Source organism: Amaranthus tricolor, chromosome 16 (assembly GCF_026212465.1).
Source record: "Amaranthus tricolor cultivar Red isolate AtriRed21 chromosome 16, ASM2621246v1, whole genome shotgun sequence".
In the NCBI taxonomy this organism is placed as follows: domain Eukaryota; kingdom Viridiplantae; phylum Streptophyta; class Magnoliopsida; order Caryophyllales; family Amaranthaceae; genus Amaranthus; species Amaranthus tricolor.
The window spans coordinates 17,747,522-17,766,128 of NC_080062.1; the positions used below are offsets into that span (position 1 = coordinate 17,747,522).

The 18,607-nt window shown below is 31.1% G+C and overlaps 1 protein-coding gene across 1 annotated transcript; it reads right to left on the reverse strand.

Annotated features, from left to right (window-relative positions):
- Window positions 1–5,361: 5,361 nt before the first annotated feature.
- LOC130802708 (uncharacterized) lies at window positions 5,362–17,362 on the reverse strand. Its single transcript, XM_057666743.1, has 7 exons — window positions 17,222–17,362; window positions 16,799–16,888; window positions 16,171–16,350; window positions 9,570–9,740; window positions 7,206–7,442; window positions 7,024–7,112; window positions 5,362–6,184 (listed from the first exon to the last, which is right to left on the reverse strand). Exons 1-7 carry the CDS (start codon window positions 17,310–17,312, stop codon window positions 5,471–5,473), a joined length of 1,572 nt encoding a protein of 523 aa, XP_057522726.1. The 5' UTR covers window positions 17,313–17,362; the 3' UTR covers window positions 5,362–5,470.
- Between the last annotated feature and the right edge of the window lie 1,245 nt (window positions 17,363–18,607).

Here is an 18,607-nt window from a genome sequence, read left to right on the forward strand (position 1 = left end):
TGTCTCATACCCATCAACATGATCTACTACATCCTCATTGACATCGGCCACATTATTGACGTCCTCAACAACACTTTTCTCTTTGTAAACTCTCTCCTCACCATGCCAAACCCAAACATGATATTGAGCCCTAAACCCACGTCGAAGTATGTGCTCCCTAAAGATATCAACACTATCTACCTTTGATACATTGCCACAACTGACACATGGGCAATAAAAACCAACTCCCCCGTCCTAACTTGATGTTCAACCGCAATACTACAAAATTCTAATACGCCATCAATATATTCCGACGATTCAATGCTTACATACATCCAAGATTGATCTTTTGTCATCCTAATTAGTGTGATTAATTTATTCAAAACAAAACTAATACACAACTTTTAAACATATATACTTATTTATAACAAACATATTTAACCCAAAAAATATATACTTTGAATAATTAACATTGTATAACCTTAGAAATATAACATTCAAAATATAAATAATAAAATTAAATCATTTAACCTTAGAAATATAAGTATTCTAATTCTAATAATTAAAGACAAGTATAACAACAAATCACATTTTTAACAAAATATGCAAATATTTAACAAACCACACACAAACCACATTCACAAATAATTATTAAATATGCAAATAATTAATTAACAAAGCACATTTTTAACTAAACTACTAAATTACAAGTGAAACAATAAAAATATAAACTTGCAAATTTACAAAACAAATAGAAATTACCTTGATTTCGTGGGTTATGTAATAATCTACAAAGAAAAAAAAAATAATTAACACTAATTTTCATAATTCGTATGCAATAAAAGAATAATTCTTATGTAGTAGAAGAATAATTCGTATGCAAAGCACATTAAAAAGAGAAATATAATAATAATTCATATGCAGTAGATTTTTAAAGCAGTATTAGATGAACAAGACCTTTAAGATTTGAAGGTTTTTCATATGCAGTAGATTAACAAACCACATTTTAAAGGTTTTTCGTATGTATTGAAATTAAAAAGAGAAATAATACCTTAATTCTTGAGTTTTGAAGATGAAGAAGACCAAATACCTTTGGTTACAAACGGTTTTGAAGAATGATGATGAACAACAACACAATAGAAGAACAGCAGCAAGAATTTACGTTTGTGAACAAGAAGTTTGATTTCTAGAATGATGATGAATAAGAAACGAACACAAATCTTGATGCTTAATCTTATACGTTTGTGAAGATGAAGAAGAGGAACAAAGCAAATGAAGATGAAGATGAAGCGTTTTTTTCAATGGGTTCGTTTGAGAGAACAAAGCAAAGTGTACTGTATACGTATTTGTGAAGGGTTTTGTGAGAAAAGAAACTGGCGGGTTTTTAATTAAATTAATGCCCAACGGTCATTTGCTGCGGTTCAAAGTAAACCGGAGCAATTAAAAAATTTGTGAAGGGTTATCTGCTGCGGTTCAAGCAAAACCGGAGCAATTAATATTTTTGTGAAGAGTTATTTGCTGCGGTTCAAGCAAAATCAGAGCAATAAATGTATTGTGAAGGGTTATTTGCTGCGGTTCAAGCAAAATCGGAGCAATTAATATATTTGTGAAGAGTTATTTGCTGCGGTTCAAGCAAAACCGGAGCAATTAATGTATTGTGAAGGGTTATTTGCTGCGGTCCCATGGAAAACCGCAGCAATTAATGTTTTTTTTTTCCTAATTCATTTTCCTATTTATTACTGCGAATATACAAAAACCGCAGCAAATGATGAGCAGCAAATACAATTTTTTCCACTAGTGTGTATGTTTCGTAACCTAAAGATGGAGTACTATGGAAATCACACAAGTCACTATAAATTAAATCAAGAATGTTAAAAGTTCTTTCAACTTTCTTAAAAGGAATACTAGTGATCTTATTTAACATGCAAGTACTACATTTTTGATTATCAAAGCCACACATAGGAATAATATCTAATTTACCCATATATTTCATACTTTCATAATTTACAGGACATGTCTATTGTGCCATAATACATACATATTTACATTATTGTCATAAACATGAAATAAACTATTATCTAAATATGTCTTAATATAAAGTGTAAATAAATTACAATTTAAATAACATCTTCCAATAAATACACCACCCCTACTAATTACACATCAATCTGATTCGAATACTAATTTATATCCCATACGATTCAAGGTCAGCCCCAACACTAAATTCTTTGCAATCTTAGGAGCAAACATCACTTCCTTCAAAGTAAGACGGTTCCTCGAAATGAAATGCAGTTCAACCGAACCTTTTTCAAGAACTTGAATAGTAGAATTATTTCCCATATAGAGAAACTCATCACCATCACACTTGTGAAAGGTCTTGAACCATCTCCTATCCATACAAATGTGCCTATAGGCACCCGAATCGATGTACCATGAATCATCCTTCACACAACAAATATTATAATTTGTTCTATTTAATTCCAAATTAGAATTAATCTTAGTTGATTGTGAAGAAATACCGTCATTCACGGGATCTTGGCTATTAGAAGCCTCACCCTTGTTACCATTCTTTTTCTTGAAAAAAAAACAATCTTTCTTACGATGTCCCGGTTTTCCGCAAAAACAACACCCACCAACCGTAGGTTTCTTGGAAAAATTTGTAGATTTCCCCTTGAAAGAACTCGAGCCCCTTTTCTTATTCTTCACAAGTTTAGACTTGTTTGAATTTTCTCCTACCATGTTAGTAGTAGAAACCGAGGATGGATCCTTCCCTTTCTCTTGCTCACGGATCCCAACTTCTATGAGAAGATGGGTGGCAAGTTGGGTAAGATCAATTTCCTCCTTTTTTTTGTTTTAGGGTACTCCTAACATCTTTCCATGATAGTGGTAATTTATCAATAATACTAGAGACACAAAGAGTTTATCCATATTTATGTCATGCCTTTTAAGATTATCATACAACCTTTGTATCACATTAAATTGTTCCATAATAGGGCGATTATCATCAAACTTAAAATTATTGAAATTACTTACAAGAAAATTTTTGCTTAATGCATCTTTGGCCATATATTTACTTTCAAGTAAGGACCATATTTCTTGAGCGGATTCAGCATTTTTCTAAACATCAAAGAGAGTATCACTCATACAATTAAGTATGTGCCCCATATAGATAAAGTCGTCATTATCCCATTTACTTCTAGCACGAATATCCTTCAGAGTCTCATCTTCCTTTCCACTAGGCCTTAGTGTACTAATCACATAAGCAACTATTAAAGTAGTTAAGAGAAAAAGCATTTTTTTTTCCATCTCCTAAACTCATTGCCTACAAACTTGTCAAGTATGACAAAGTAGGTATTCAAATCCTGCCATATCGTAATTCAAAGAAACTGATGTTTAGATTATTGTAAAATGTTACTTTATTTATTAAATAAACAATAAAATAAAGTTACAACTTTGTAGAAGAAAACAAATTACATATGACAATCAAGAACCATGCTTATGTACACCACCGAGAACTCCGAGAAACCGATCTTCAATACCGAAAAAAGTAACAAGAAGATTTTGTTTGAACTTGATATTAATTCTAGGTGAGATGCTCTTTCCTAAAACATCATTTCCTACCTACTACGGTGCTTGGGAATAAACCGGAAATATGTTCTAAGATACAAAGAGATACACTAAATTCCTATCACGGAATCTAGAAAGATGTAAGGTAAACTTAAATGGAAGAAGATACGGAACAATTACAATCGGGGATTGCAAGTTCTCTATGTAAAGTGCTCGAGAAGAAAAGAAATCAGAAATTGCATCATCAAAATAACCACACAAGCCTTTTATATTTATAGAATAGCTTACACTTTTTCACGAAGTAACATGTTAATCCATGAAACACAGGATTGATTCACGAACTAATGTCGTCTTTGAACCAAACCATCCTAATGTCGTCTTTGAACCAAACCATTCTAATATATCTAGTTAATATAACCATATTTAACCGTTGGTAGTTACATTATAACTAACAAACGGATAAACTAACTTTGCAAAGAAGAATCCGCAAAACAGTGCGTAACGCGCGGGCCGCTAGTTAGGTCACGAACCGCAACCTGCTGTTTCTACAAAAAAGTAGCTTTTCCTTCTTTTCTCGCGAGCCGCGAGTTGTTTCACGATCCGTGAACACTACGTTTTGCTCAAAACATAAACTTTGCAACCTTGGGATATTCTCAAATTAATTTAATCAAATTCATTGTTTAATTTAATTAATTATAATTTCCGATGACCATTATACGCTCTAAGTGACAACTAAATGGTTGTTTGATTCAATAAATGTTGTATTGGTAATACCATTACTTAAATTATTATACATATTATTACATATACATTGTTTCAGATGCAGAAATGGCAAAAAAATTCTATGGAGCTTGTTTTCTAATTGTAAGGACTCAAATTAACTAAAAGCTTACGTTGATGGTGGAGTCCTAGAATAATATACTCTAACGCGCCTCCTTAAACGAGTACCTTTTGGTTTAAAAGTGCAACGTAGCACTGACCCTCTTCATATCTAGCGAGAAATTTTCCTCTTAAATTTGAGGGGTGGCTGAAATCCAAACCCACAATATTTTTGTCACGTTAGCTTCTGATACCATGTCAAGGAACCAACTCTAGTAAAAGCTTAAGTTGATAGTTGAAGCCTAGAATATGTTACATACACTAATACACCTCTTCACACAAGAGTCTTTTGGGTTAGAAGTGGAATGCTCTTTACATGCTCGTCAAGAAATTTCCACTTGAATTTAAGGGGTGTGTGAAATTCAAACCCATAATCTTTTTGTCACATTGGTTTCTGATACCATGTCAAAGAACCAACTTAACTAAAAACTTAAGTTGATGGTTGAAGCCAACACACCAGAGTCCTTTGGCCTAGTAGTGGGATGTAACACAAACACGCTTTATACTTAGCGAGAAATATTCAATTGAATTTGAGAGGTAGTAAAAGTTCAAACTCGTGACCTTTATATCACGTTGCTTTTAATACCACCTTAAGGAACGAGAGCCCTTTGGGCTAGGATTGCAACGTAACAAAAGTCCTACTCATACCCAGCGAGAAATATTCCACTTGGTGGATAAGATTCAAACACATAACATTTTTCTCACATTGACTTTTGATACTATGTCAAGAAACTAACTCAATCAAAATTTTAAGCTGATGATTGAGACCCAGGGTATCTACATCAATATGCTCCTTCATACCATATTTTATTTTACTTTTCAAATCTTTGAGCAATTAATTTCCCATAAAGATAATCATCCATTCCCAAATCTTCATGTCAGGATATTAGTGTATGAAGTTTTAGAACATACATTCATTCATATTTACTGAAAAAACATGCTGTTCATAGAGTACTATCCATTTCCATACAAAACTTAGTAAACATATTACACAAAAACTTAAGAATTCTTTTACTTTTCTCCTTAGTGAAGCATGTCATAAATTTTATGAATAACTATATGCAGAGTAACCCATGTAGTTCACTCTAGGCCTAATGTTGTGTTGATTATAGACAGGATCACTATAATCAACAGCTTTGATCACCATTGCCTCACGCCTTCCATCTTGTTGTTGAACTGCCCCGAACACAATCTCACTCTTTTCAGACCCTTTCTCACTAGACGTCTTTGCTTTACACGACTCGACGTTTTTCTGCTTTTGCTTCTGCTTCTGCTGCTGCTGCTGTTGCTGCTGTTCTTTCTGCACGACTTCTTGAGGCTTAATCTTGGCGGGATGCTGCTGAAACTCAGCATCCCGCCCTTCAAAACAAGCCTGGCTTTGTATAACCTGTGGTTCGGGATATGGTTTTCGTACAATAGGAGTCCTCATTTCTAGTCCCGGAATTTCATCCTCTTCTCTTATGACATAACCATTGTGCATAGGCCAAGCATGATTAGGATGTCGATTTAGGTGCTGAAAATATCGTAAGTCATGATGGCGCGGTTTCTTCTTCCTGAAGCCTAAGGATAATAAACCAACTAAAACTTCAGCAACAGAGGAAGTTGCATTGATTATTAGTCTCCCAAATGAGAAAAATAAGCCTTCATCCTCTTCTTCATATTCATCTTGTGGTGGCATTAGTGTAGGCTTTACTACTATTGGAGGTCTCTGATATCCTGGTGTTATAGCATGATTGTTATTCATTTTCATCCTTGGATCCTGATGGAGAATTAGATAACAATTAAATGATAACTAAATTCAACTTATCTGAACTTATTTGAACTAGTTAGATACTCGAGCAATGTAGTCGAAACAACAATACTTGATTTTTTTTTTTTTTTTTTTGAAATACACAATAATTTTCTAGTCGCTTTTAAAGTCGCAAAAACTCATAAATGAGAAGTTCTCACAATGAAATTATCTATATTGGGTTGACTCAATGTACACTTATCTTCTTAAAGTAAATACTTATAACCTTAAAATAATCACTTACAATTTTAGATTGATTACTTTTTATAGTCAATCACTTATAACCTTAAAATGATCACTTACAACCCGAAAGTGATCAATTAGAGAACTTGACTAATTATATGGACTTGTCTCATAGTGAGACAGTCTTATACGAGACTTTCTGTTAATGCTATAGTTTTATGAGGTTTTAAGGCCTAAAAACATTTGATTGAATTATATCAAAAGTAACTTATAATTTAGTTATCTAATATTTAAAGGTCCCTTAATTTAAGGGGCCTTGTAGTCAAACACCTTGCACATGCTTTGAACATACTATGCTCTTTTTACATTGGAATTTATAACCATAAATGAAATAAAGTAACATATTAAATTCTTAATCTAACGTTATATCATTGTATTAATAATAAGTGGCTTCTTCTTAGGCGGGGTTTGGATTTACATGTGTAACCTTACTCATGTATAATAAAGCGGTCATTTTAAATTGACCTTTAATCGCAAACATCATCTATAACTTGACATAAACAAGAAACCCAAATGATATAATAAGCAATTTTACATTAGTCTATTAGTCCAGCGAAATTTCTTACTCTCTTGGTAGAAAATAAGGCTTGTACTCTCTGTTTAAGCAAGGCCAGCATATAACCAAAAAAAGCAGCCACAACAAGTACTGCACCACCTGAATGATGGAAAAGATACTCTCTATTTTTGTTAACTTGTATAAGATATTGATTCTATGTTTAAAATTAGGCTAAAATTTTGTAAAAAATACCTAAAAATAAGTTTTCTTCATGTTGCTCATCTTGGACTGGTGGCTGCTCATAAGAACAATCAACATCATTGAGTTGGATTTCTCGGATGGCTTGGTTTCCTCTGTCTGTGACTAGAAGTGAGCATCGGCTTCTTACATAAGTCACGTCGAAATCATCGGAGAATTTCGCATCTTCATTACTTCCATCCATATGAGCTCCTCCATGGCTCCATTTACCCCCAGCTATAGTAGTAATTCCTTAAACAATGCATAAGATGTTCAAGAAATGTTCAAAATGATTTAAAGGCACACTAATGAACTTGAATAATATCGCAATCTATTTGCATAAGCTCATGTATTTATTATGCGTTTCAAAGATAGGAGAGTATGAAAGCTCAATACAAACTCAAGAAAAGTTGAAATCATTCATTGAAGGTTCTTTACCTATCAAAACAAATGCCTAAGGTTTGGTTTGGATACTATTACACCAAACTTTAGGGTCCAAAATTCATCTACTATAATATGTCCTGTAACTATGGATGGTCATGGGTCAATGATCCTATTGGATCCACTTTACACCCACCTTTATTTTTAGGGTCTGAGATCAATTTTTGAGACCTAGCGGATATCGATTCGGTTCTAAGTCTAAAAATAGATGTGTTTGGATCCGAACCCATTAAAGTTTCTCTCTTTAGACCCATTTAAGACCTAAACCTGCTAGACATGTCCCAAACCCGTCAGACCCGCTTTAGACCCGACCAATTATACAATCCAAAATCATTTTAAATATCTTTCTAAACCTATTTTTATATTTTTTTGACTCAATTTAGACGTATATACAAGTCATAGACTCATTTTAATACTAATGAAATCTTTAAAATGCAAATAAATGTTTAAGTATGAATAAATAAATCAAAACCTACCCCTGGGTTTGGGTTTGATTCCGATATTTTCAGACTCTAAAGGTACGAGTCCATATATGGGTCCATCATCAAATATTAATGGTCTAGGTACAGGTTCGATTGGATTCGACATAGACTCGACCCATGACCATCCCGAGCATGTAACACCACGACCATAATTACAAAACTCAAGTCATCATCATTTCATCCTTCAATACTAATGTTTATTTCCTTCAACAAGAACATAATTTGTTTTCTTTGAATGCACCTTCTTAAAATTAAAGAATATGTCTTAACTATTTTGTTTCCAATGGATGCTCCATCTTAAAATCTCTTAACCAAAAATGATTGGTAGACTCAAAAGACATAATTGCCTATGATAGAGTTAGCACATAACAAATGGTGGGGTTACATATTTCGGCTTAACTAAAATTTGGTTCGAATACCTGTCAGAAGACCATCTTAATCAAGAATTTAAGTGGAGTTATAATCTCAATTCTCAACACATGTTATACTCCTCTCGTTACACTTTTCCTCACAATATATCACAATCAGTTACAAGTACAGGTGTTTAACAAGTCGGGTTAAGGCGGGGCGGGACAAAATTTAAATGGGTTGGGTCGAGTTGGGTCATATCAAATGTTAAACGGGCCGGGGCGGGTCAAAGTCCGTTTAAATTCGAACCCACTTTGATCCGTTTTTAAAAGTTCATAAAATAGTTTTATATTCTACTTTATAGCCCGTTGGATCGACCCACTTATATATATAATAATATCATATTAAATTTAAAAAGTGATAAAATATTTTATTTCCACCAATTCTTATAATTATCCGATCCGGCCCGATCCAACCCTTTACACTAAAGCACGTCAATGACCCAACCAGTTATTGACCCGACCCGCTAATGACCCGTTAAAATGCGGTTGAACGTTTGACCCATTAGGTCGACCTGCCCCGTTGAACACCTATTTCAGAATAAGTTAATCATACGTTCTATTAATTTTACTAAATTATATCAAAAAAAAGAGTCTGATTGTGAGCATGTCATTTGTCTTTTTTCCATTGGACGATACTAATATAAAGAATTTCACTAATTTGTATTTTCACACTTACCATATTCACAAATACATATTTTTGGAAAAACTAATATATTTATGGATGCAATAAATTACAATTATTCCAATTACACTATTGTATATAGATGCATTGTTTAAAAAATTATAATGAGATTTTACTGATTTGCATTTTGACATTTACCATATTTACAATTTTATATTTTTCGGATAATCTCATATATATATATATATATATATATATATATATATATATATATATATATATATGGATGCAATAAATCACAATTATTCCAATTACACTGTTCTATATCAATAGACTAATTAAACAATTATAATGGGAACTATATAATGTACTTTTTATAACATTATATATTGTTTGATTAAATTCTGAAATTACACTGGAGTACCTGTATCAGTGATTTTCCTGATGGCCATATTCATGGTGTCAGCAATGTAGATGTTTCCAGAGTCATCGAGAGTGAAAGCTTTGGGGCTATACATTCTTGCTTCTCTTAATTTGCCGTCTACATGCCCTGTGTAACCTTCTGCAGATCCAGCTACTAGTTTTGGTCTGCTATCTGATTTCATTTTGTGATGTTCAAGTCAAGCAAGAATAGGGCAAGTCATTTGTGATTATAATTTAATTCAAGCAAATGACAAGAATTCATCCTTAAAACGTGATACACATTGGCTAAATTATCTGTGGCGGATCCAAGTTTCAGAGTGCCAGGGGCATCAATTAATGGACGAAATTTCGGTAGAGTTTTATTTGTAAAATTAACAACTATTTTACCCTTACTTGCTAAAATTTTAAATACAACATACAACAAAAAGAAATGGAACAATATAAATCAACTAACCTAATTTAAAAAATGAGATAAAATAAATAAATAAGACAAAATTACTAAAATGAGGGAGTATTTATAGTCAAAAGACTTCAGTATTAATTTTACACTTTTACTCCTACCAACAAAAACGCATACTTTGAATTTTTTTTTTAGAAAAAGACGCCTAGGGGCATGTGACTCCGTGGGCTCTAGGTAGCTCCGCCACTGTAAATCGCACATCATGGCCCACATTGGTTATGCTGAGTGTAATAACCCGTTATTTTACAGTTAAATTTCTTTACGATTATTATATGTGTATATTATATACTTTAAGTCAAACATTTTCATAGAATAAATTGTTTGACACGTTAAAATAACTCTTCACTAAGGTGTGGCTTATGTTTTGTGTTTTTGTTTTCAACATATAATGACAAGTTCTTTGACCTTTTTAAATGCATGAGGCTTGGCAACGTAGATCATACATCATCAATGTATTTTAATAAATTAGTGTTGGAAGATTTATTTTTCTTAAATATATTAGTTTTAAATTTTTGTTTTGATGCCTTACAGTTACTGAGTATACATTCTGTTTTACTTTCCACTGCTATGAGATATTATTTACATCTTTTTGTATTTATTATTTTATTGTTATAAAAAGTATATTATTTTATTGTTATAAAAAGTAAGGGTGTTACACTTAGAGCTATTCAAAGGTAATCCGACCCGAAACCGAAAGTTATTCAACCGAAAATGTGTTTTTTTTTTAGATTTATCGATCGACATTACTCGAACCGTTTAATAACCGAAAATGGGAGAAAAATCGAGCAGTTGAACAATTAAATTGAAGAAAAATAGTTGAGTTAATGTGACATAATACTAGGACAATCAAGAGAAGCAGTTAAAAGGGGTGAAAAATTATACTACCTCCTATTCAGCTTAAATGTCCCATTTGATTTTTGGCACTATTCACTTATCACTTTTAATTTGTATTTTACTCTAAATCAATAAGTTAAAACATAGTCATGTGGGATCTTGTTTGATTTGTCTCAATATAAGGATTATTAATATCAACTTTTTATAATTTTTAATTAAGAATAATTTAAGATATTAAAGGTTAAAATGTTGCCTCGACAAGTGTGAAAAGTCAAATGGTACATTTAGGCTGAATAGGAGGGAGTATTTGTAAAAATGGTGGAGTAAATTAGTAGTGACATAATCACTATCCGCCATTGATATTCAAGGAGTATGGTGAACAATTAAAAATAATGAGTGTTCAGAATGAAGATATCTATGTGACCCTAATTAAAAATGGTTATAATTATTCGTTAATGTGTCGATTCAAATTTGATATGAAGAATGCACATTTGAAATGTACCCACAAGATAAACTTGAAGCCACTATATATTTGAAAGCTCTATTGAAGAATTTTAAGTACATTCTTGCATCTAATAATTATTGGCGAATTTTAAATATAGAGTAAACTAGTTTATAAGCTCGTATAATGCATAGAGTCTAATATGATGATTAGAGTTGTTTAAAAGTGAACCGACATTATCCGACTCAAAGCTATATACAAACCGGTTGACAATCGAAAATGGAAAAACTAAACCCGAGTTGTAACAGATTTTTTTAACTGATACATAACCGTTAACCGAGATTACCCGAACCTAATAATAACCGACCCGAGTCATATCCGTCCCAAATCATGCTCAAAACCGAACTCGATCAGGCTAAAACCGACTTAACCCGAACGAAGTTTAGATCGAACTGCTATAAACTCGAACCAATTTTTTATATAGAAGTATGATTGACTCATATTCAATCATCTATTAGTTATTCTAATAAAGTCATAAATATTTTACTAAAATAAATTTTATAAATACATGATTTCATATATTTAGAGTTAATAAACAATGGTCAGTGTTTTTTTAACTACTTTTAATCGAATTAGATGAAAATTGATAGAACTTTATAATTTTAATTTCCGGTCAAACAAGTAAAAGTAACAATGTAATAATTATCACTAATTGATTTGCATTTTCACTATTATCCTTTAAGTAAAGGAACCTTATCATCAATTAAAAAATGACTAACAACTTAATCTGATACTGATTCGATCAATAGTAATTAGTAATTCGCAATTCGTAGCTGAATTCTACTTGAAAAATACACGAACCCAATCTGTACCTGGTAAAACCGAACCAATTATTAACCGATCACAACCCGAGACCGATTGAAACTTGACACGAACTTTAACCGACACCGACCTGATACTAACCCGATAGTTCAAATAACCGATCTTCAACCAAACCGTGACTAATCGACCCGACCCGAGTATGACCCGTCACAACACGCATCCGAAATATAACTGATCCGAAATACAATCGAATCGAATGACACCCGTTCGAAACCGACCCGATAACTCGAATGAACACCTCTAATGATGATACATATAAATTAAATTTTCAAAGAATGATGCAAAAAAAATACACTCTTTTATTTAAGAAAAATGTATAAATACTATATATTTTACTAAAATAATTAATACTTTGATATCAATACAACTTACTAAAATATTTAAATGAATTTAACTCTAAAAGTATACTTAAATATATTTTTAATGGCCTTTTCCATTAAATAAAATACATTAACTATTTATGAATGAATTAAGATTATTTTCAATCGATTTAAATTGATTTATTTGATATTAATTTTAACCTAATTAAAATTTAACTTATTAAACATCATTTAATAAACTAAATTAATATATTTTTAAAAATAGTTCCTTACTTACATACAAATTGTTTTATTGAAGTAATTAAACTCTTTAAAATTCTTATTTAAATAAATAACTATAATAATACGTTTTTTTAAGTGCAGATTAATTTAATAACTAATTAATTTTTTTTCCTTAAATTCAGAATTATAATTGAAAAAGATATTTCAAATTGGTATATGTAAAAGAATTTGTCATACTTTTGGTAGTTGACTCGTTGTGATTGACTGATTTTAAATATTAATTTATTTATTTTCATTTTTTACTTTGAGGTATAGTATTATAAACAAATATTATTAAATTGTGTAAATATTTATTTAATATAATTATTAATTATTTCCTTAATTAAAAATTTGAAATGTAGACATTTTTAAATCCAATTAAAAATGGCAAATGTCACGACCATTCTAAGTACGTCACTTGTTATCATGCATTAAAATTAATAGATTTATTACTACCTTTTTAAAAAATCAATTCGGTTGTTATTTTTGTATTATTTATTACACAATTTAATATTAATAGGATTTTAATAAATAACACCAACGATAACCTTTTTTAAAAGGACTCCAACCATAACCTTCTTTTTGAAAGGACTCGAACCATAACCCTTTTTTTTTTGAAAAGACTCTAACTAGGGATGATCATGAGTCCAGGACCCTGTTGGACCCGCCCCGGACCCGCCCCTTTTTTAAGGGTCTGGGTCTTAATTTTTTAGACCCATCGGATCCGGGTCCGGATCTGTATCCAAAAAAAATTTGACGGGTCCGAGTCCGAGTCCTAAGGTGAAGACCCGGACTCGGACCCGGATCCTAAAGTTTTATATTTTATATTTTATATTAGAGCAGCAGGTGCTTTTGTCAAGATTATTATTATTATTATTATTATTATTATTATTATTTTGGTTATTCCCAATATGAATAGCAGTCCCAGGAGGCACAACAGCAGGTTGTACTTGAGCAGCCAAAGCTTTCTTCCTAATAACTTGGTAAATATCTACGAGAATCCTTTGAAAAGCGTTATCAACATTAGTAGAATCAAAAGCAGAAGTTTCTAGAAAAACAAGTCCTCATTTAGTCTTTTATATTTGATTTTTAATTATGTATTTAGACAAGTGATTTTACGTTTTAGTAATTATTTTGTATTTGAATTTCATGGACTCGAACAAGTGTTTGTAATACGATAATAAGTTGCTTACAAAAATACAAAAAGACTCGAAAAAGATTCGATTTTGACAAATCAAAGAGACTTTGTATAAGACCCATTAAGGACCCATTAAAGACCCTAGACCCTGTCAGATCCGTAGGGTCCGGGTCTGGGTCTGAAAATTCTGAAACCGTAGGATCCGGATCCGGGTCTGAATCCAAAAAAAATAAAAGCGGCCGGATCTGGATCTGGCCAGACCCGCTCCAGACCCGCCCCATGACCATTCCTAACTCCAACCATAACTTTTTTTTAAAAGCACTCGAACCATAAACTGAATAAACACGAGTCTGAATTCCCCTTTGTCTAATATATGTTGGAATTATCGATAAGAAGTTGTTTCAAGATGTACTAAAAATTTAGGCATTTATTTACTCTATGAGCAAGTATAGTATGAGAACGTTTTACAATAAAATTAATTTAAATAATCTAACTTTTTTTTTAATTGATTAGTTTAGATTGTCGGTGGTCACTTTATGATTATAAATGATCACTTTAAAGTTATAATTAGTCATTTGAAGATTGTAAGTTATCAATTTAAGTTATAAATTATCAGTTTGAGATTGTAAATATAAATTGGGTGAACTCAATAGCTTTGGTCTCACCATAAAATTATTTCGTTTGAAAATTTTTTAATACTCTATGTTAGAGGTGTTCAATGGGGTGGGCCGACCCAACGGGTCAAGGGTCTGGTGACATTTTAACGGGTCATTAGCGGGTCTGGTCAATAACGGGGCCTTGATGTAAAGGGTCAGGTCCGGCCGAATCGGATAATCATAAGTATTAATTGCGGAAAAAATTTACCACCTTTTTTTAAATGATATTATTCTATACATAAGTGAGTTGACCCAACAGGCAATAAAGCATTATAAAAAACTATTTTATGAACTTTTAAAAAACGGTTCAAAGTGGGTCGGGTTTAAACAAGCTTTGACCCGCCCTACTCCGTTTAACATTTGACATGACCCGCCCCGATCCAACCCATTTAAATTTTGATCCAACCCAGCCCAACCCCACCCATTCAACACCTCTACTCTATATGTACCCTTGTAAGTTGTAAGCTTGCAACGAGGTACTTCTATAGTTCTAAATCAGTTGGGATCTTGGACCAAACTTTTGATTTAAAAAAATTGTACGGAAAAATAGAATTGTTAAGAGGATACGGTAATAATATTAAAGAACCTTATTGATATATATAATAAAATTATACTTTTAAAAAAAAGAGGAGTCTTGTTCCAAACTAAAGTAAGCCGACAACACCTTATTAAAGTTAATTGTAAACAAAACAAGAAACTAAAATGCTTCAACAAGGAATCAAGGATAAACTACAACACACGTATCAACTTTATCCCTTCATTTTTCTACTAAAAATCATCTAAAATCAAAACAAAAGCTTGTGAATACTTAATAAGGTTACTATACTTGTATTATTCAGCGTTTTGATTATTGATATTAAATAGTTGTAATAATAATAAATTTAATTTTAATTTTCACAAAATGTATTATCTTTAGTTAATATTATTATTTTATTATCAGTTAAATTATTTATTCAAGTGATAATAAATTGGAAAGGATTTTATGAAGAAAATTAATAACAGTAATGATAAATATTGCCAAATAGATTTCTAGTTAATTAAACTACAATAAATTTTTTTATTAATATTCTAATTATTTAATAGTAACAACCAAAGAGACCGTTAATATTTGCCATAAATATTCAACTCAAATAACTCATTAAATGCGTTCAACTTAGGCGGATTTACTGATGTGTAAATTGCCTTCACACTTGTTAATCTCAATTGATCTTTGGTTGCAAACTTTACGAAGTAAAACATAATATAATAGATCATAGTATAAAAAAGATATACTTTCTCTGATTTTAATAGTCACTATATTTACAATTTTAATCTTTAATATTATTAATTTAATATGATAAAAATTTTAAAAAGTTAATATTATGAATATTAAACAAATCTACTAAGATCACTTGACTATATTTTACATTTTACATAAAGAAGTATATATGCCAAATAAATCAGTTCATAAACAGTTTTTGCTACAGTGACTAATACAACTATTAAAAACTAGAAAACATATTCTAGAAACTAACATTCATGAATCAAAATCATGATGATAATCATAATATGATTAAAAAAATTAAAAAAAATTTAAAAAAAAAAAAAAAAAACTTAAAAGATGACTTACGTGATCTTGAAAATGGGGCAGAAATCTTGTAAAGATTACTATTAGCAGAATCCAATATTAGGAGCTCCCCTGTAGGAGACATTTCTACAGAATAAGGCTCAATACCAACCTTATTGCCATCAAAAACTGTCTCAACTCTGTATCCAGCTTCAAATTTCATCAATGAACGACTTGTAATACCTGATCCATTCACATTATAATCAATCAGTAGCGAAGCAAAAATATACAATATTTTCTAGTCCGCGTATAAAGTATTTGAACTAAACAATAATTAGTTTATGTAAACTCTTATCTAAACATATATCCTTAATTTAATGTGCCCGTCTGTAGTCCAACACTTTACACATGCCCAAAATCAGAACCCGTGAATTCTTACTCTATTAAATACTTCCTTTGGTTTTATAGTTGCTACATTCCTATTCTTCAGGCTATTCAATGCATAATTTTAATCTTTAATATCTTTAATTTTATATGATAAAAAATTTTTAAAAGTAATATTATGAAATATACAGACGAATTAAATAAGATCCCACTTAATTATATTTTACATTATATATAGAGAAATATATACCAAATAAAATCAGTTAGATGAACAATTAATCAAATCCAAAGGAAGTATTTTTCTAACCTTTTTCTGTGTTGATGACTGGAGTTCTTAGTGACCAAAGCCATTTGAAGATGGTAGATGCCACGTTTGTGACTACCCCAGCTACTATTTCTGTCAATAAGACCAGGAAATAAGGAGATAAAAATGGAAATTAGATAAGAAAGTTTTAAGAAGTTACAAGTACTATCAAGGAAGCTTCATACTCGTGACCTCTTGTCATGCTAACTTTTGATACTAACAAGAAATCAACTCAACTAATAGCATAAGCTGATGGCAGAGATTGTAGGAATATGTTAGAGATTCGAATACATGACCTCTTATCAAGTTGTCTTTTGATATCACATTAAGAAATCAATTTAACTAAGAACTTAAGTAATCAATTTAACTAAGAACTTAAGTTGATAGTTGAGGTACAGAATATGTTATATACTTTAAGATACTTACTTGCAGGAGGAGATGCTGAAACGAAGGAGATATCATTGAAAAGTATCATAACAATGAGAAATGAAATAAACCATTTAGGTTTAGTGAACATTGTTTACAAGTTTTTACGTGTAAAATGGTTTGCTTTTTGGTGCAAACGAGTTTAGTGGTTTGTGTATGGATTAAGTATGAGTATTAATATGTAGGTTCAACAATCAAAGAGAATGAAAAAAAATATATTCAATTTGATTCTTTTTACTTGTTCCATTTTTTTATTGAATAAGTTTATTTTATTTTCGTATTTTTATTTTCAGACCTATATTTATAAGGGGTCCCCACATTTTCTTAATCTTAAAAATATTCAATATTGCACATGGGTCTACTATTTTATGTAATCCCTTTCAATTCTTAATATTAAAAATACCTAATATTACACATGAATTTACTATTTTAGGTGATCCCCTTATTTTCTTAATATTTGTGCCCAAACCAAATGGAACAACTAAATTGAATTAGAGGGAATATGAACCAAGTGAAGAAAATGGGATATAGAAAAGGAAAGGAATGTTCTATGCTTATCTTATAAGGTACTTTCAGGCTCGAACCTGAGAGTAGACCAAAGGGACCGCCATTTAGGGCCCAAGCTAAAAGTTCAGAAATTTAGTTTAAAGAGGGGATCTATTGTAAAGGATAAAACAATAATATAGAGGCCCATTCTAATTAGAAATGTTGGAAAATTTAAATCAGGAATTATAAAATGAAGCATGAAGGTTATTATTGTATTATTTTCCCCAAAGTAATAATTTCTTCATAAAACCATCGATTCCTTAAAACAATAACCCCCAAAATGTCGAAGATTATGGCATTAATTTTCCTTTCCAGTCTGTCTATCTTTTTTTCAACAATATAGTTTAATAGTCATGTACTTAATTGAAAATTTTAATGCTTTAAATTTAATTTATGATAGAAACTACTTATGTAAATACTATTATAAGGATTAACTCAATTTGGTCCCTTTATAAATTGGACCCTAAACGATTACATCTTAAAAATACTGTTATGGGGTCAAATAAATAAACCCGTAATTCATTTAGTCAAACCCTAACTACCCCTTTGTCCACTACTATCACTACTCTTAGTCACTTCCTAAAATAACTCCCCATTATTCCCACATCTACAAACATTATGTTCATGATCATCCCATGATCAAGTAACCACATTTAGTGTCCTTATAAGAAATTGCTATAAATATGTCATGAAACTACATAAAATGGCAGAGGATTCTACTCTTCTACATTCTATTTATTTTACCAAAAATACTTCCTTCAATCATTTAATTAGAAAGAAAGTTTATATATTCCTACCATTACTCCACAAAAATGACACTGCCCTCCTACGTACAATCTA